This window comes from Staurois parvus, unplaced genomic scaffold, assembly GCF_062004578.1.
Source record: "Staurois parvus isolate SC_StPar_1 unplaced genomic scaffold, SC_StPar_1.0 ptg000799l, whole genome shotgun sequence".
Lineage (NCBI taxonomy): Eukaryota > Metazoa > Chordata > Amphibia > Anura > Ranidae > Staurois > Staurois parvus.
The window spans coordinates 218,723-236,042 of record NW_028318595.1 but is presented as its reverse complement, the minus strand read 5'-3'; the positions used below and the strand labels follow the sequence as shown (position 1 = coordinate 236,042).

Below are 17,320 nucleotides of genomic sequence, written 5' to 3'. Positions count from 1 at the left end.
TTTGGTTCCAGTATACCCCCCCACCCCACCCCCAAAGTGCCAATCACCATCCCTGCCCACATCCGATTCATTCAGTTTACCTGGGCCCCATACAGGAGGACTGGTGGTAACCCCTTATCCACAGTCCTGGATAGGAGAGCTTTAATCCAGACCCATTATTTATGAGGCACATTAAAAATCCTGTCCCTTAATCTGGAGAAGTGGGATGCTTTATAGTCCAAATCAAGTTAGGCAATCCCAGATCCTTAGGATCTCCAGAGTATGTGGTTTTTTTTTTAGCAATTTATCTTTCCCTCAGATATATCTTTAGTTTGTGGCCACTCTTTTGTGTTCCACAAATTCATCATCAGTAAAAAATATGTGTAAGAGCTGAGACTGTTCTCATTGAGGAGAGAATGGACAGAACACCAACATATCGCTTTGGAAGGGGATGGAGAAAATTAAATGGATATGTCTGGAAAGCTAAACCTAGTCCTAGACAGAAATATTTATCAAGGTATCAAGGTTTCCCTTTCCCATCAACCAATTCTGGTTCCTCCTTCCAATTATTCTCAACCTTCTGAACGCTGATATCCGGCAACCGTGATATCCGGCAACGCTGATATTCTCAACCTTCTCAACGCTGATATCCGACAGACCATCTCAGCCAGCGACCAGGAAATGAATTCGGCTTTAGCAGAACTTTCAAGGGTATGGGCCACATTGACTTGGTTTCAATTATAGTTGTAACTCATCATATACAACATAGGCGTGTTTGTTGGCTGTTATATTCATCCAGTATTATCATCTGAGTGGAGAGGGATTAGAACACTTGTCAGTTTTTATTTTACTACTTACTGCGAGGCAGTCCAGGGTTCTGTTCCCTATCCTTTAACTCATCTTACCCTTTCCATCAAAGGTTGCTCCATCCCACAATCTATTCTAGATTCCACCGGCTTATAAAGCATCCAAATCATCATTATCCCACAAGTTACCGTAAGTTCTTTATTGACCTTACACAGCACAGGTCCTTCTCCACATTAGGCAGTTAAGGTTCTTCCATCCCTTCATACCAATGACCAGGTTTCTTATGTTAAGATTCAAGGGCTATTTTTTTACAAATGTTTATTTAACACTCTTCTTCCCAAAAGCTTCCTAGAAACCTTCTCTTTTCCCCTACCCATCTTAGGTTTCCATGTCTGGGAATCAGTCCAAGCTTTTGTTTCACACCAGTCTATATTCTTTATAAGTACCCCAAGACTTCTTGGTCCAAGACCAAGTTTGGCCCACCTTGACCACTTGTCAGCCTAGTTCTAAAATGGGATCTTTACTCTGCTAGCCTTCGGCACCTAACTCGATGAATGACTTCATTTTTTCTTCTATTATGCATTACATTGTTACCATTGCCAAAGATTTGTATTGCGTAATAAGCAGATCTCTCTATAAAACTTTAAATTTAGCCTTTTATTTTACAGAGACCCCAATGCTGGAGGATGCAGATGAAGGTGGAATTAAACTCTGGCACCTTGTGAAGCCCACAGATGAGCCAGAGCTGCCCAAGCACAGAAGAGGGAGTCTGCGGGACAGGGAGAGAGCCAAGGCCATCCCTGAAATCTACCTAACCCGCCTCCTGTCCATGAAAGTGAGTGAAGGCTCTTTGGGTTTCTCTTCTCTGCCTATATATTCTTTCATTGTTGATCCAAGGCCATCTAGACACCTATCAGGGGTGCAGAAATTCTCATTGTTAGATTGCAGATGTCAGTGCTGACTGGCACCTAAAGAAGAACTCCAGAAATTAACTCATTATTTGAAATGTGCTGGTTTACAATGGTCTACGTCCAACAAGGTGTATGCCACTTACTGGATTTCTCTCTTTTCTTTACAATTTACATTTGTACAGAGCGCTGAAGGTGTCTATCCCTGACTATTCACAAAAAGCTTTGTATTTTGTAAATGGGTTAACATAATACAAAGCTTTCCATTACAGAGTAAGGAGAGGAGGGGCCGGCAGTCAGCTAGTGATAGCACAGCGGTAGCTATGCTTTCGGTGCTCAGTACAAATGTAAACCGTAAAAAATGAAAGGAATCCACAAGGTGGCATACACCTCGAAGATTGTATAGAGATTGTACAGTCAGAATGTAACATGTGTGGCCTGTTTAAGAGATCTGTGTGTTCTAGAAGGGTGTGGTGGGCTTATTTTGCACAACTGTCAACTCTAAAAGTGTACTTTTTTTATCTGTTTTTTTAGGGCACTCTGCAGAAGTTTGTGGACGACCTCTTCCAGGTAATACTGAGCACCAGCCGTCCTGTGCCACTCGCTGTTAAGTATTTCTTTGACCTGCTGGACGATCAGGCTGTACACTATGGAATCACAGATCCCGAGACCATCCACATCTGGAAAACAAACAGGTACTTATAATAACTGGAGTTGTACCTCCATACAACAGTAACATCACCGCTGAATCCAAAAAAGTCTTATGGAAAAATGCAGAAGATCCCATATCTGCACAAAACCTAAAGCAGAACTCTAGGCAAGCAAACAAATACACTGTTGTAATACATACACTTTCACTGCATTATTTGCCAAAGGACTTGTTGTTCTGTCTGGACAGTTTTGTGATTAACTGCATAGACAGGAAAATGACCCTGCTGTGTCCTGACGCAGCTTTGCATCTTATTTATTTATTTCAGGTACTTATATGCACCATCAATTTACACAGCGCTTTACATATATATTGTACATTCACATCAGTCCCTAACCCTCAAGGGGGGTACAATCTAAGGTCCCTAACTCATATCCATATATACTAGAGCCAATTTAGACAGGAATCAATTAACCTACCAGCATGTCTTTGGAGTGTGGGAGAAAACTGGAGTACCCGGAGGAAACCCACACAGGCACAGGGAGAACATGCAAACTGCAGGCAGGTGGTGCAGATTTGAAAAAATGACCCTAGTACTGCCAGGTGGAAGTGCTAACCATTTAGCCACTGTGCAATTTCAGAGCTGAGCCAGGGTACAGTGATGTCATGTTTCAGGCTGTGCAGAACCACAGGACTATAGTCTATATTATATATAGTATATACAGTGTGTGTGTGTATATATATATATATATATAAATATATATATATATATATATATATATATTTATAGTTAGTTTATATAGAGAGTTTGTCTCTTTAGCTGTTCCACTTCTGCTATTTGTCACCTGAAGCATAGCCTAATGTCCTCGTTAGCCACTTCAGATGCTGCCTGCTTTGCTACTTACTGTGATTACTTTTCTCTCTGTGCTCTCTGTGAAAAATGCCCATCCCCACCATATTTTATTTGAAATGGCTTTAGCTGATAGATACCTGAAACCAGGACTGGGACAAGGAGGGGGCAGGAGGGCAACCGCCTTGGGTGCAGCTCCCCATGCAGGATGGGAAAGTAAGAATGCCACACCACACACATGCACCAGATCCGTGGCTGGCAACCTGCGGGCTGCAGCTTCAAGTCTGATTTAACAGCTACTACTGTAACACCATGCACCAATATGCCCACTCTTCTCTGCAGCCACCCTGAGCCAACAGGAAAGATACACTGTGCATGAGCGACCACCTTCCAGCTATTAGAAAGCAAGTGATTGGCCACACATGCGTAGCGCACACTCCATGCCAAACATGGCCAGCCAAAACATGGAGGGCAGAGAAGTAGTGAGGATGGTATGCTCCTTTCCATGTGTTTGCAGAGGGGGAGAGGGTGCAGTTCCGAATCCTCTTCCTGGGTGTGGACGACCTCGTGCAAGTACTGCCTTTACCTGTTTGTTGGTACATTTTTTTAGATGTTGGTCAGGGGCGGACTGACAACTCATGGGGCCCCCGGGCAATAGGGTATCATGGGGCCCCTGTGTCCTTGCCCAAACTCAAAAAAGCCTATGAAAAAGGTACCAGGGGCATCTCATGAGGCCCCCTACTGACCCCGGGCCCTCGGGCAGTGCCCGAGTTTCCAAATGGTCAGTCCGCCCCTGATGTTGGTTTATATACAAAAAAAGCAAATGCAAGTGAGTTGTGTTAATTGTATCTGATTTAGAAAAAATAAATGACCTTAATATCACTTTAGGAGCTTGTAGCGATCTGCTCTCTGACTTCTTATAAGTCAGTGTTAAAGGATTGTGGTTTTCTTCTGCAGATCTGTTGCAGGAGATACATTATTAATATATTTCTCATTCCCCATTCATAATTCTCATTGTTTTTCTGCTCAGTTTGCCTTTAAGGTTCTGGATCAACATCATCAAAAACCCCCAATTTGTGTTTGATGTGCAAACCTCAGACAACGTGGACGCCGTCCTGTCGGTGATCGCCCAGACCTTCATGGATTCCTGTACTATCGCTGATCACAAGCTGGGACGGGTAAGTAAAAAATGTATATGAAAAGGGAAAAATTACACAATTTTGTTATGATTGGGTTCACACAAGGAGAGAAAAAGATAAAGGATTCAAAACATAAAGTGCTTTAGTTTTTTTTTTAATTTGTTTTCACCAGTGAAGATGTGATCTCAACAATATTGGCCAAATTCCTGTAAATTGTTTGACCTTGTAAACCAGAATCATTTATGCCTGCATTCAGCCTACTAAGAGATCCATTACCAATGCATGAAGCACCCACTGGATATTGGCAGCCAAAGATTTTTCATTACGTTCCTAAATCAAACCATCTTGATTAGGAAAAAGGACGGACCAGATACAAGTCCTGTTGTGTTTTTTTTTTTTTAATTTTCACCTATGCAGAATCTTTAGAAGAACCCTGTTAACAGTTAGGGGTGGCTAAGTGGTTAGCACTTCCGCCTGGCAGTACTCGGGTCATTGGTTCATATCCCAGCCACGGCACCACCTGCCTGGAGTTTGCATGTTCTCCCTGTGCCTGGGTTTCCTCCAGGTACTCGGGTTTCCTCCCACACTCCAAAGACATGCTGGTAGGTTAATTGGATCCTGTTGAAATTGTCCCATGTATGAATGTAAGTTAGGGACCTTAGATTGTACACCCCTTGAGGGTTAGGGACTGATGTGAATGTACAATATATATGTGAAGCGCTGCGTAAATTGATGGAGCTATATAAGTAGCTATAATAATTATAAAAAAGTGTAAGGCTTTTCATCCTGTGAAACTGCATGTACATTCATTCTGGGTAGATAGGTGCAAATGAAAAGATGGGAGCACCATACTACAGTCCATAAAAAATTTGACGCAACAAAATCCAACGTGTTTCAGGGGCTGAACACTCCCCTTCATCAGGGCTTTTAAAACAGTAACCGTTGGGTGGGGGATACCATCCTGAACTGTCAATGTGAACACAAGTTGCTTGAATAAAGATTTCACCTGTTCTATCACCAAACAAAGATAGCACCTATCCTTGCCATGCACCTGCATGATCTGTACTGGACATGCCTACTATATTAGAAATACACAACCTGGACTTAGGAATCAGCTTCCATAGTACAATGGGCAGAGTGCAGTAGGGAGTTAGAATTAAAACTACAAAAGTTGGTGCGCTATATGCTGTTGATTGCTGAATTGTGATTGGTTGATGTGTTCCTCTGCACACATTTGTCTTTGCATATAAATAAATAAATAAATAAAAAGCAATTGCTGATACTGTGGGTTCCTCTGCGCACATTTGTCTTTGCTTAAAAAAAAAAAGCAATTGTTGAGACTGTGTGGGTAAAAGTCATGAAGGTTTTGCAATTGTTCTCATTGTGGTCTGGTTTTCCTTCTAAGGATTCTCCCATTAACAAATTACTGTATGCAAGAGACATCCCCCGGTACAAGCAGATGGTGGAGAGGTGAGTGTCCAGTCTAGGTCTATCTCTTTCTGTCTTCTTGTAGAATGGTCGGATTCTGATCTTTTTTCTCTCCCTTGGTCTGTAGGTATTACGCTGATATCCGGCAGACCATCTCAGCCAGCGACCAGGAAATGAATTCGGCTTTAGCAGAACTTTCAAGGGTATGGGCCACATTGACTTGGTTTCAATTCTAGTTGTAACTCCTCATATACAACATAGGCGTGTTTGTTGGCTGATATATGCATCCAGTATTATCATCTGAGTGGAGAGGGATTAGAACACTTGTCAGTTTTTATTGCTGTCTGTTAAAAACAACTACACCATTTCTTTCCAGAGAAGCCTGTATTTCTCCTGAGGTTACCTGTCGGCTTTTCTTTGTATTCTGAACAATTCTTCTGGCGTTTGTGGCTGCAATCTTTCTTGGGCTTCCTGACCTTGGTATCAAAAGATCCCTGAATTTTCCACTTATTAATAAATGATGGAACAGTACTGACTGGCATATTCAAAGCTTTTGGATATATTTTTATATTCTTTTCCATCTTTATAAAGTTCCATTACCTTGTTACGCAGGTCTTTTGAAATTTGTTTTCTGCTCCCCATGGCTCAGTATCCAGCCTGCTCATCCACATGAGAGCTAACAAACACATTGACAATTGATACACAGACATTAATTGCAATTTAAAAAGCCACAGATGTGGGAAATTAATCTTTAATTGCCATTTTAACCTGTGTGTGTCTGTACCAAGGCCAAATATTCCAGGGGATGGAAACTTTTGATCAGGGCCATTTGGGTGATTTCTGTTATCATTTTGATTTAAAAAGGAGCCAAACGTACCCGAAAATCCTTTGGCTCCTTTTTAGGCTGAATATTTCTTTATTGAAGCAAAACAACTATGTGATAATAAACGGCTTCATATGATCACTATCCTTAAATAAAAGACAATTTTTTTGGCATGATCAGCCATATTTTCAATAGCAATGCCAAAATGTCATGATTTCCAACAGGGTATGCAAACTTTTGAGCACAACTGTATATATAGTGCTGTGAAAAGGTATTTGCCACTTCCTGGGTTTTTTTTTCGGTTTTTTTTTTTGCATATTTGTCACAAATAATTCAGATCTTATTTTAATATTATGCAAAGATAACCCGAGTAAATACAAAATGCAGTTATTAAATGATGAGTTAATTTATTAAGGGAAAAAAGCTATCCAAAACTGCCTGGCCCTATGTGAAAAAAGTAATTGCTGCCCCCATCCCCTCTTCCCCTTGCTAAATTATGAATGAACTATGATCAATCACATTTTTTGGAAAGCTGAGTTACATTTCACTTGCCACACCCAGGCCTGATTACTGCCAGACCTGTTGAATCAAGAAATCACTTAAATAGAAGTTGTTTGACAAAGCGAAGCATGCTACAAGATCTCAAAAAGCAACACATCATGCCCTAATCTAAAGAAATTCAAGAACAGATGAGAAACAAAGTAGTTGACATGTATCAGTCTGGGAAGGGTTACAAAACCATTTCTAAGACTTTGGGACTCCAGCAAACCACAGTAAGAGCCATTATCCACAAATGGAAAACACTCAGAACAGTGATGAAACTTCCCAGGAGTGGACAGCCTACAAAAATTACTCCAAGAGCACAAGGACAACTCATCCAGGAGGTCATAGAACCCAGAACAACATCTAAAGAACTGCAGGCCTCACTTGCCTTGGTTAAGGTCAGTTTTCATGATTCAACAGTAAGAAGGAGACTGGGCAAAAATGGTATCCATGGGAGAGTTCCAAGGCCAAAGCCACTGCTGACCAAAGAGGGCGCAAAGGCTCGTTTCACATTTGCTAACAAACATCTTGATTATCCCCAAGACTTTTGGGCAAATATTCTGTGGACTGATGAGACAAACGTTGGACTTTTTGGAAGGTGTGCGTCCCATTACAGTTGGCATAAAACTAACACAGCATTTCATAAAAAGAACTTCATTCCAACTTTGAGTCAACTATGGTGGTAGTGTGTTGGTCTGGGGCTGCTTTACAGCTTCAGGAACTGGACGACTTGCCATAATTGATGGAACCATGAATTCTGCATTCTACCAGAATATCCTGAAGGAAAATGTCTGGCCATCAGTTCATGACCTCAAACTCAAGTGTACTTCGAGTATGCAGCAGGACAATGATCCGAAATACACCAGCAAGTCCACCACTGAATGGCTCAAAAAAACAAAATTAAGGTTTAGTCAAAGTCTAGAGATGCTGTGGCATGACTTTAAACGGGCTGCTCATGCTCGAAAAACCCTCCAATATGGCTGAATTAAAACAATTCTGCAAAGAAGAGTGGGCCAGAATTCCTCCACAGCATTATAAAAGACTCATTGCAAGTTATCGCAGACGCTTGATTGCTTTGTTGCCACCAAGGGTGGCACAACCAGTTATGAGGTTTAGGTGGCAATTACTTTTTCACATAGGGCCAGGCAGGTTTGGACAGCTTTTTTCCTGTAACAAATGAAATGTTTGTTTAAAAACTGCATTTTGTATTTACTTGTGTTATCTTTGTGTAATATTAAAATTTGTTTGATGATCTGAATTATGTAAGTGTGACAAATACTCAAAAAAGAAAAAAAACAGGAAGGGGGCAAAAGCATTTTCACAGGTGTGTGTGTGTTTGTGTGTGTGTGTATATGTATGTATATAAATATATATATGTGTATGTGTGTATATATATATATATATATATGTATATATATGTATGTGTGTATATATATATACAGTGGGGATCGAAAGTTTGGGCACCCCAGCTAAAAATTTGTATTAATGTGCATAAAGAAGCCAAGGAAAGATGGAAAAATCTCCAAAAGGCATCAAATTACAGATTAGACATTCTTATAATATGTCAACAAAAGTTAGATTTTATTTCCATCATTTACACTTTCAAAATAACAGAAAACAAAAAAATGGCGTCTACAAACGTTTGGGCACCCTGCAGAATTTATAGCATGCACTGCCCCCTTTGCCAAGCTGAGACCTGCCAGTGTCATGGATTGTTCTCAATCATCGTCTGGTAAGACCAGGCGATGTCAATCTCAAAGGTTTTAAATGCCCAGACTCATCTGACCTTGCCCCAACATCAGCACCATGGGTTCTTCTAAGCAGTTGTCTAGAAAACTGAAACTGAAAATAGTTGACACTCACAAAGCTGGAGAAGGCTATAAGAAGATAGCAAAGCGTTTTCAGATGTCAATATCCTCTGTTCGGAATGTAATTAAGAAATGGCAGTCATCAGGAACAGTGGAAGTTAAAGCAAGATCTGGAAGACCAAGAAAAATATCAGACAGAACAGCTCGCCGGATTGTGAGAAAAACAATTCAAAACCCACGTTTGACTGCACGATCCCTCCAGAAAGATCTGGCAGACACTGGAGTTGTGGTACACTATTCCACTATAAAGAGATACTTGTACAAATATGGTCTTCATGGAAGAGTCATCAGAAGAAAACCTCTTCTACGTCCTCACCACAAAAATCATCGTTTGAACTTTGCAAATGAACATATAGACAAGCCTGATGCATTTTGGAAACAAGTTCTGTGGACCGATGAGGTTAAAATTGAACTTTTTGGCCGGAATGAGTAAAGGTACGTTTGGAGAAGAAGGGACACAGAATTTAATGAAAAGAACCTCTGTCCAACTGTTAAGCATGGGGTTGGATCAATCATGCTTTGGGGTTGTGTTGCAGCCAGTGGCACAGGGAACATCTCACGAGTAGAAGGAAAAATGGATTCAATAAAATTTCAGCAAATTTTGGATGGTAACTTGATGCCATCTGTGAAAAAGCTGAAGTTAAAGAGAGGATGGCTTCTACAAATGGATAATGGTCCTAAACACACCTCGAAATCCACGGAGGATTACATCAAGAGGCGTAAACTGAAGGTTTTGCCATGGCCTTCACAATCTCCTGACCTCAACATAATTGAAAATCTATGGATAGACCTTAAAAGAGCAGTGTGTGACAGACAGCCCAGAAATCTCAAAGAACTGGAAGACTTTTGTAAGGAAGAATGGGCAAAGATACCTCAAACAAGAATTGAAAGACTCTTGGCTGGCTACAAAAAGCGTTTACAAGCTGTGATACTTGCCAAAGGGGGCAGTACAAGATATTAACTCTGCAGGGTGCCCAAACTTTTGCAGACGTCATTTTTTTGTTTTCTGTTATATTGAAAGTGTAAATGATGGAAATAAAATCTAACTTTTGTTGACATATTATAAGAATGTCTAATCTGTAATTTGATGCCTTTTTGGAGATTTTTCCATCTTTCCTTGGCTTCTTTATGCACATTAATACAAATTTTTAGCTGGGGTGCCCAAACTTTCGATCCCCACTGTATATGTGTGTGTGTGTATGTATGTATGTGTGTGTGTATATATATATATATATATATGTACACACTATATATATTGTATTTTATAAGGTGATAATGTATATTTGTATTTGTCTAATAATATTATTTGTATTAATTTCTTTCTCAGAATTTCTCAGGAGAACTTAATTCCTTGGTGGCCCTTCATGAGCTCTACAAGTATATCAACAAGTATTATGACCAGGTGAGTTTATATACTAAGACAAGTGCCAAAAAATATACAAAATAGCTGTGGAGCGTACTATGTCCATCAAAGCCCCCCAATATGGAACAAATCTTCCAGCTCTATACTGTCCTTACTCCTGTTCCCTTACTCCTAAAAATAAAATTCCCTTATGTGAAAGAGATTATATTAATGAATTCTTGTAAACCGGTTTTAAACTGATACTAAAGTCTTGTTTTTTCTTTTTTTTTTTAATAACAAACTTGTCATACTTAACTACTGTGTGCAGTGGTTTTTCCCAAAGTAGCATGGATCTGCCTCTTGTCGGGTCCCCCGCCAGTGCTCCTGGCCTCCTCTCCTGTCAGGTGCCCCCACAGCAAGCAGCTTGCTATGGGGGTACCCGAATAGGCATGCTCCCGAGCCGTGGCTCTGCATGTGCATTCACACATAAAGCTGCAGCTCAGCCCTGCCCCTCCCACTCCTGATTGGCTCACTGGCTGTGATTGACAGCAGAGGGAGCCAGTGACCCCCCCGCTGCAGCCTCAGCCAATCAGGACTGAGAGTGCCTGGGGAACTGAGGCTTTCATGGAAATCGCTGGATCGGGATGGGGCTCGGGTAAACGTTGGGGGGTCTGGGGGATTAGGGCTGATACACACAGAAGGTTTTTTACTTTCATGCATCGTATGTGAAGGTAAACAACCTTGAGCCTTTAGAACCACTTTAAACTTAAAATTAGATGTTTGACACCATTTGTGACACTCTGCAAGTGCAGTGGCTCCAGAGCTTGGTAAATGAGCAGAAGCTCTGCTGACTTCCATCATCCAATCATGTGCAAGCAAAAATGCTGTTTTTTTATTTTCCTTGCATGTGATTGGGTATTCTAGGCAAAGGGAAGCTTAACCTCATTTACTAAGCTCTGGAGCAACTGCACTTGCAGAGTGCAATTTGCAAAGCTCACAGTCTATTTGCCTTTAGTAAATCAACCCCTGCATTTAACATATTTTATTCATATTGTTTACTTGTAAAAGTGTAGACATCCAAAAGCCCTGCGATTGCTACTGGGCACCTCCATCTTGGTTGTGAGGCCAGCAGACTCAGAGCTTTCGCTTAACTGAGGGGTGGAGGAGCTGGGCCAGCACAGAAAGCAATTAGACACTCACAGAAAAGGTGAGGGCTAAGACAGGCAAGGAGGGAGGGGAGTGTGCTAGGGAACTGACTCTTCCTTGAACAATCAAATGTTGTAATGAATTCAGAGGCACATTGCAAGTGAACAAAACACAATTTATGTTTTAAATGAGCATTGAAAATTCTTTATTTTCTGTTTTTAACCTGCAATGTTTTAAGTTGTTGTCAGGATTTATTGAAAAGATCTAGGTGCAGATGAAACTGTAGCTTCCTTATAAAGTATCATATAATTACTTAAATATGCTAATTTCTAATAAATCCCTGAAACTTTTTTTTGTAATTTATCCATGATGTTCTGTCACTAGAATTTACTAGAAGCAATCCATTTTTCCTTGTTACTGGCTATAAAGCTAGACCATCCGGAGGCTGTCATTGTTGCTTTCAGACATGAGGTGGCAGCACAGAGCTACATGAAATGGAAATCTGTATGGACTAAATATTGAAGCAGTTATTGGTGGAAAAAAACCTGTTGCCTGGCTGTTGATTGAATGCTTTTACTATATCTTCTGTCTCTGTGACCCTGAACCAGTATGTAAATAAGGGGTTCTGACTTTTCTTTTTTCAAAGGCCAGTGACAGAAACTATTATTATTATTATTATACAGTATTTATATAGCGCCAAAGGGTATGCTCAGCGCTGTACAGTAGCAAGGGGGACAGAACATGAGACAAGACAGTAACAATACACTACACGAGGGGTTCGAGGGCCCTGCTCTTTCGAGCTTACAATCTAGGAGGGAGGGGAAGGTGGCACAGGAGGAGATGGCTGTGGGGGATGGAGTGGTGGGAGGAGTGGAGGAGGTTAATTGTTAGGTGAGGTCGGGTGTTAAGTGAGGTTGGGGTAGGCTTCCCTGAAGAGGAGGGTTTTCAGGGTGCACCTGAAGGTGAGGAGGGTAGGTGACAGTCTGATGGATTGGGGTAGGGAGTTCCAGAGGATGGGGGAAGTCCTAGAGAAGTCCTGCAATCGGGCATGGGAGGAGGAGACCAGGGAGCTAGAGAGCAGGAGGTCCTGTGAGGAGCGGAGGGCACGGGTAGGGTAGTATCTGGGTATCAGGTCAGTTATGTAGTTCGGGGCGGCATTGTGAGTGGCCTTGTAGGTCAGGGTTAGCAGCTTGAACTTGATGCGTTGGGCAATCGGGAGCCAATGAAGGGATTGGCAGAGGGGGGAGGCAGATGTGGAGCGTTTGGTGAGGTGGATGAGTCTGGCCGCAGAGTTTAAAGCCACACAGAGCCAAGCAATTAGCATTTTCATGAGTAGATCAGTATTGTCAGCTTCTGTATTCCATGAGGAGGAGCGGAGTTCAGAGGAGGATGCAGTGAATGTTGTGCATTAAAGCCCAACTCCGGGATAAAAAAAAACATACATTTGCAGCACCCACCCGCACCTTAAGGGTTGTTTTGTTAAAATTGAAAGGTAGAGGAAGAGGTGTCATTAGGTGTAATTAGACTTTCCTCCCCTGCAACCCCCTTCCTTCCCCCTTTTTATGTTGTTTTACCTTTCTTTTTTTTTTTATTGCTCACATTCTGGCTCACATCCCCCCTTCAATTCTATCCTTTGCCTGAATGGCATGCTATGCTCCTGGATCTTCCTTTATTCATATCCCAAAAAAGGTCAGCTCCCATTTATGAAAGGAGCAAAGGGGTGGGCTAGTGGCTCGTATAAATCCAGGAGAGACAGCCATTTTTTGATAACTTCATGAAGAAAGATGGTGGTGCAGGACCTGAGCAGTGGCAGTGGATTGGTGGATCAAAGCAGGATAATGATGGATCCACTGGGTGGTTAAGTATCTGAATTAAGGACAGTTCAGCATCAGGTAAGCGGGGGTTAAAAAAAAGAAAAAAGTTATGGTAAAGTTCTTTTTTAGCCCCCACTATGGCAGACTCCAGGCTCCTCCTCTCCCTGAACCTCCATGCTTCATCACATACAATGTAGGACTATTAGCCTTGCATTGTATTGGAGGAGGCAGGTGTGCAACCACGGCTGGTGATGGCTTCGCAGGACCAGTTGCACAGATGGAGGGAGCCTGCCAAAATGAGGAATCAGATTAGTATTCCTCCCATTTCCTCTACCCTTAGGCAAAAACAAACATTTAAAGCCAAACTCTGGGAAACGTAAAAATTGTCCCTTGCAGTGGGGCTGTGTGCCTTCACAGGGTTACTTGCTCGTTTAGTCTAGGGGAGAGCTTTTGCACTTGAACTTACCTGATCCTCCACTCTCCTGGCAGATGACACTCCCCCCCCCCTCTTTGGCAGTGGATTGTCCCGTTGTGTCATTGTCCAATGCAAGGCTATGGAGCCTGCAGTGGTCTTGATGACATCCAGACCCTAGACCACTGGACAAGGGGGAGAAGATGCAGCGGTCAGTCTAGCAGTGCAAAGGAGAGGAGGATCGGGTTAAGTAGATCTTCTCCTTTTGTATGTCATCTAGCCTTAAAGTGATATTAAAGGCAATTGAAAAAAAAACACATCTATACTTACCTGCTGTGTGCAGTGGTTTTGCACAGAGCAGCCCTGATCCTCCTCTTCTCAGGTCCCCAGCCGGTGCTCCTGTCTCCTCCCTCCTGCCAAGTGCCCCCACAACAAGCTGCTTGCTACGGGGGCACCCAGGTAGGCTTGCTCTGTCCATTCACACACAGATCATAAGCGAAATCTCCTGCGCTCAAGGACCCAGGCGGGTGGCGAATAGATGGAACCAGACCTGAAAAGATCGACCACCAATGCATGTAGAGTTTTACAGCTCCAAATAAGGCTGGGGAAGCCCAACCAATACTGCAAATCGAAACAAAAACGAGAAGCGCACCAACCTTGCGCATTACCTCAGTAACCAAAGTTTATTAATTATAAAATAATACTCACAAACAGCGAATAAAATCAGGCATGTAAGTCCTCAAAGGGACCTGAAAGATAAAGAGCCAGCGCGGATCCCATCATGGGGGTAGATACTCAGTACAGCTGACGCGTTTCGAAGGGCATCCCTTCTTCATCAGAGCTCTGCCCTTCGAAACGCGTCAGTGGTACTGATTATCTACCCCCATGATGGGATCCGCGCTGGCTCTTTATCTTTCAGGTCCCTTTGAGGACTTACATGCCTGATTTTATTTGCTGTTTGTGAGTATTATTTTATAATGAATAAACTTTGGTTACTGAGGTAATGCGCAAGGTTGGTGCGCTTCTCGTTTTTGTTTCCATTCACACACAGAGCCATGGCTTGGCACCACCCCCTCTCCTCATTGGCTCACTAGCAGGGATTGACAGCAACGGGTACTAATGGATCTTGCTGCTCTCTCAGCCAATGAGGAGGGAGAGGGGGAGAACTGAGGCTGTTGTGCACATCAACGGACCATGGTGGGACTCAGGCAAGTATTGGGAAGGGGGGGGAGCATAAAGGTAAAAAACCTTGACCCTTTACAACCACTTTAAATGACCAATTAACCCTTCCAGTGCAGTCAGGGCTCCACTGCAATGGTTCATTTTTAAGTTTCCCGGAGTAGGGCTTTAACTCTCGCATTGTAGGGGGGCCTCACTACCAGGGTAGTTTTCTTCTTGTGCCCAAAGTGCAGCCAGTAATTAGGCAGTCTTTGCTTACAGAATTGATTTATTACAGAGTAGATGGTTGGATTTACAAATTCCTTTTCTTCTACAGATAATCACAGCACTGGAGGATGACACGACAGCCCAAAAAATGCAGCTCGGCTACAGATTGCAGCAAATCGCGGCAGCCGTAGAGAACAAAGTCACCGACTTGTGACCGACCCTGGCACACCTACCGCTAAACTAAGCTCATTCTTGCCCGGAACGATTTTTATAAAATCGCAGATGCTGTAGAACCCTGTCTGTGAGACTAAGGCAAGCCCTATCTGGCCCTCTGTAGCGTTCCCAAACTGACAGGTCTATGAGGCCGGGAGCTCACACGGATGGAGATCAACGGTGAAAAAAAAAAAAAATATCAAAATATTTTTTATATGAAATTTTTTTTACGGTATGAACTTTGATTAACACAGTTTTTAACCCAGAACTGGGTTGTGTTGATACGCCTGTATCTTACTGTAGAGGAAGATTCTTTTATCGTCCTACGTGCCAACCTTAACGATGGATTTTAAGGACTTTTATCAATGGGATCCATGAGGTCTTACTCGTTAGCCTTCTGATAGCGGAATGGTGAGCAAGCTGCTGCGTTTTCTGGCGAACTGTCGCTTTACTGTCGCTGAAACTAAGAACTGTGGCAGCCACTGCTTCTACAGTAGATCTTGCGCACTAATGGAACAGCATAGCTCCTTGGAGTTCTTATCAATAAACAATATTTTTTATCTCCATACAATCATCTTGTAAAAAAAAAAAAAAATTCAATGTCAACTAACTAGATTGTAACCAGCTCACCAATAGCGCGTCATTCCTTGTTCAAATGTAGAATTTTAATATTATTTTTCTTGCCAACAAGTTGTAAAGCTAACTGTAAAGGAGAATTATAATTTTATTATTTTGTAGCTACTGTGGTTTTTTTTTTTTTTTTGTTCTTCCTTTGAGACTCGCATATTGTTTCCCAAAGGGGAAACATAAATAAAGTCTTCCTTATTGGTTGCTCAATGCCACCCACATTTCATCTGCCAATCACATGAGCCGGTTGGATTAGATAAAGAATTTTTTTTTTTTTTAAACAGATGGCTTATATAGGAGGACTGAAGTAGGATCTGATCTCCTGTGCTTGGACTGTAGATAGAACATCACTGCACTAAATAATTAGATATTTATTAGTGAGAAAGTTTAACTTTAGGATTGCGCTCAGAAGAGATTGTTTTGCGCATAGAGGCACAAGAACCTGCTCCGTAGGGTTCCATGTCTTGTGGCTATTTGCTGCTCTGAACTGGATATGTAAATACATTAGGTATGAAAAAAAGATATTTAAATACTAAAGGAGGACTGTAATTTATTTTTGAAGACAGCAGCACATCCTGGGATACTCACAACGCTTATGTTTCAGCTGTCATTGTATTTTTTTTAAAGATTTTTTTTTTTGTGTTACTAGTTTTCTGTTTCAATGCATTCCTGCCTACAGTTCCCAGCTTCCACTTGTGCTGCCTATTTCCTAAATGATTAGAATTTGTGGTTAACAGTAATATAAAATCAATAAAACTTGAAAGTTAATCTTATGAGATCCTAATAACAGTTTAGAATATGTTCCGAAAGAGATGAATCTGTGAATTGTTACTTTGTTTGCATCATGTGAATGTAAAAAAAAAAAAAAACCCCAACGCTGAAAAAACCATTTGTTTAATAAAGACAAAAGAATAGTTCTTACACAAAATACTCAATAAAAGTCAAAAATTGCAAAGTGTCATGATTACTGTTGAGACGATATCTATCTATCTATCTATCTATCTATCTATCTATCTATCTATCTATCTATCTATCTCTCTGTCCATCACTGTATTATCTATCTATCTATCTATCTATCTATCTATCTATCTATCTATCCATCACTGTATTATCTATCTATCTATCTATCTATCTATCTATCTATCTATCTATCTCTCTGTCCATCACTGTATTATCTATCTATCTATCTATCTATCTATCTATCTATCTATCCATCACTGTATTATCTATCTATCTATCTATCTATCTATCTATCTATCTATCTATCCATCACTGTATTATCTATCTATCTATCTATCTATCTATCTATCTATCTATCTATCTATCCATCACTGTATTATCTATCTATCTATCTATCTCTCTCTCTGTCCATCACTGTATTATCTA

General features: G+C 41.4%; 1 protein-coding gene across 3 annotated transcripts in view; it reads left to right on the top strand.

Moving 5' to 3' along the window:
• Positions 1 to 16,889, top strand: part of PLXNB1 (plexin B1) — a 333,642-nt gene extending 316,753 nt beyond the window's left edge. For 2 of the 3 annotated variants that reach the window (XM_089654789.1, XM_089654788.1), the window contains 7 exons: positions 1,440 to 1,621; positions 2,229 to 2,389; positions 4,224 to 4,371; positions 5,738 to 5,802; positions 5,888 to 5,963; positions 10,322 to 10,396; positions 15,204 to 16,889. In XM_089654789.1, the coding sequence (XP_089510915.1) occupies positions 1,440 to 1,621; positions 2,229 to 2,389; positions 4,224 to 4,371; positions 5,738 to 5,802; positions 5,888 to 5,963; positions 10,322 to 10,396; positions 15,204 to 15,308 (812 nt within the window). In that variant the 3' untranslated portion in view covers positions 15,309 to 16,889. The remainder of the gene's footprint in view (positions 1 to 1,439; positions 1,622 to 2,228; positions 2,390 to 4,223; positions 4,372 to 5,737; positions 5,803 to 5,887; positions 5,964 to 10,321; positions 10,397 to 15,203) is intronic. The other variant, XM_089654790.1, reaches the window with a different exon arrangement.
• Positions 16,890 to 17,320: the final 431 nt, after the last annotated feature.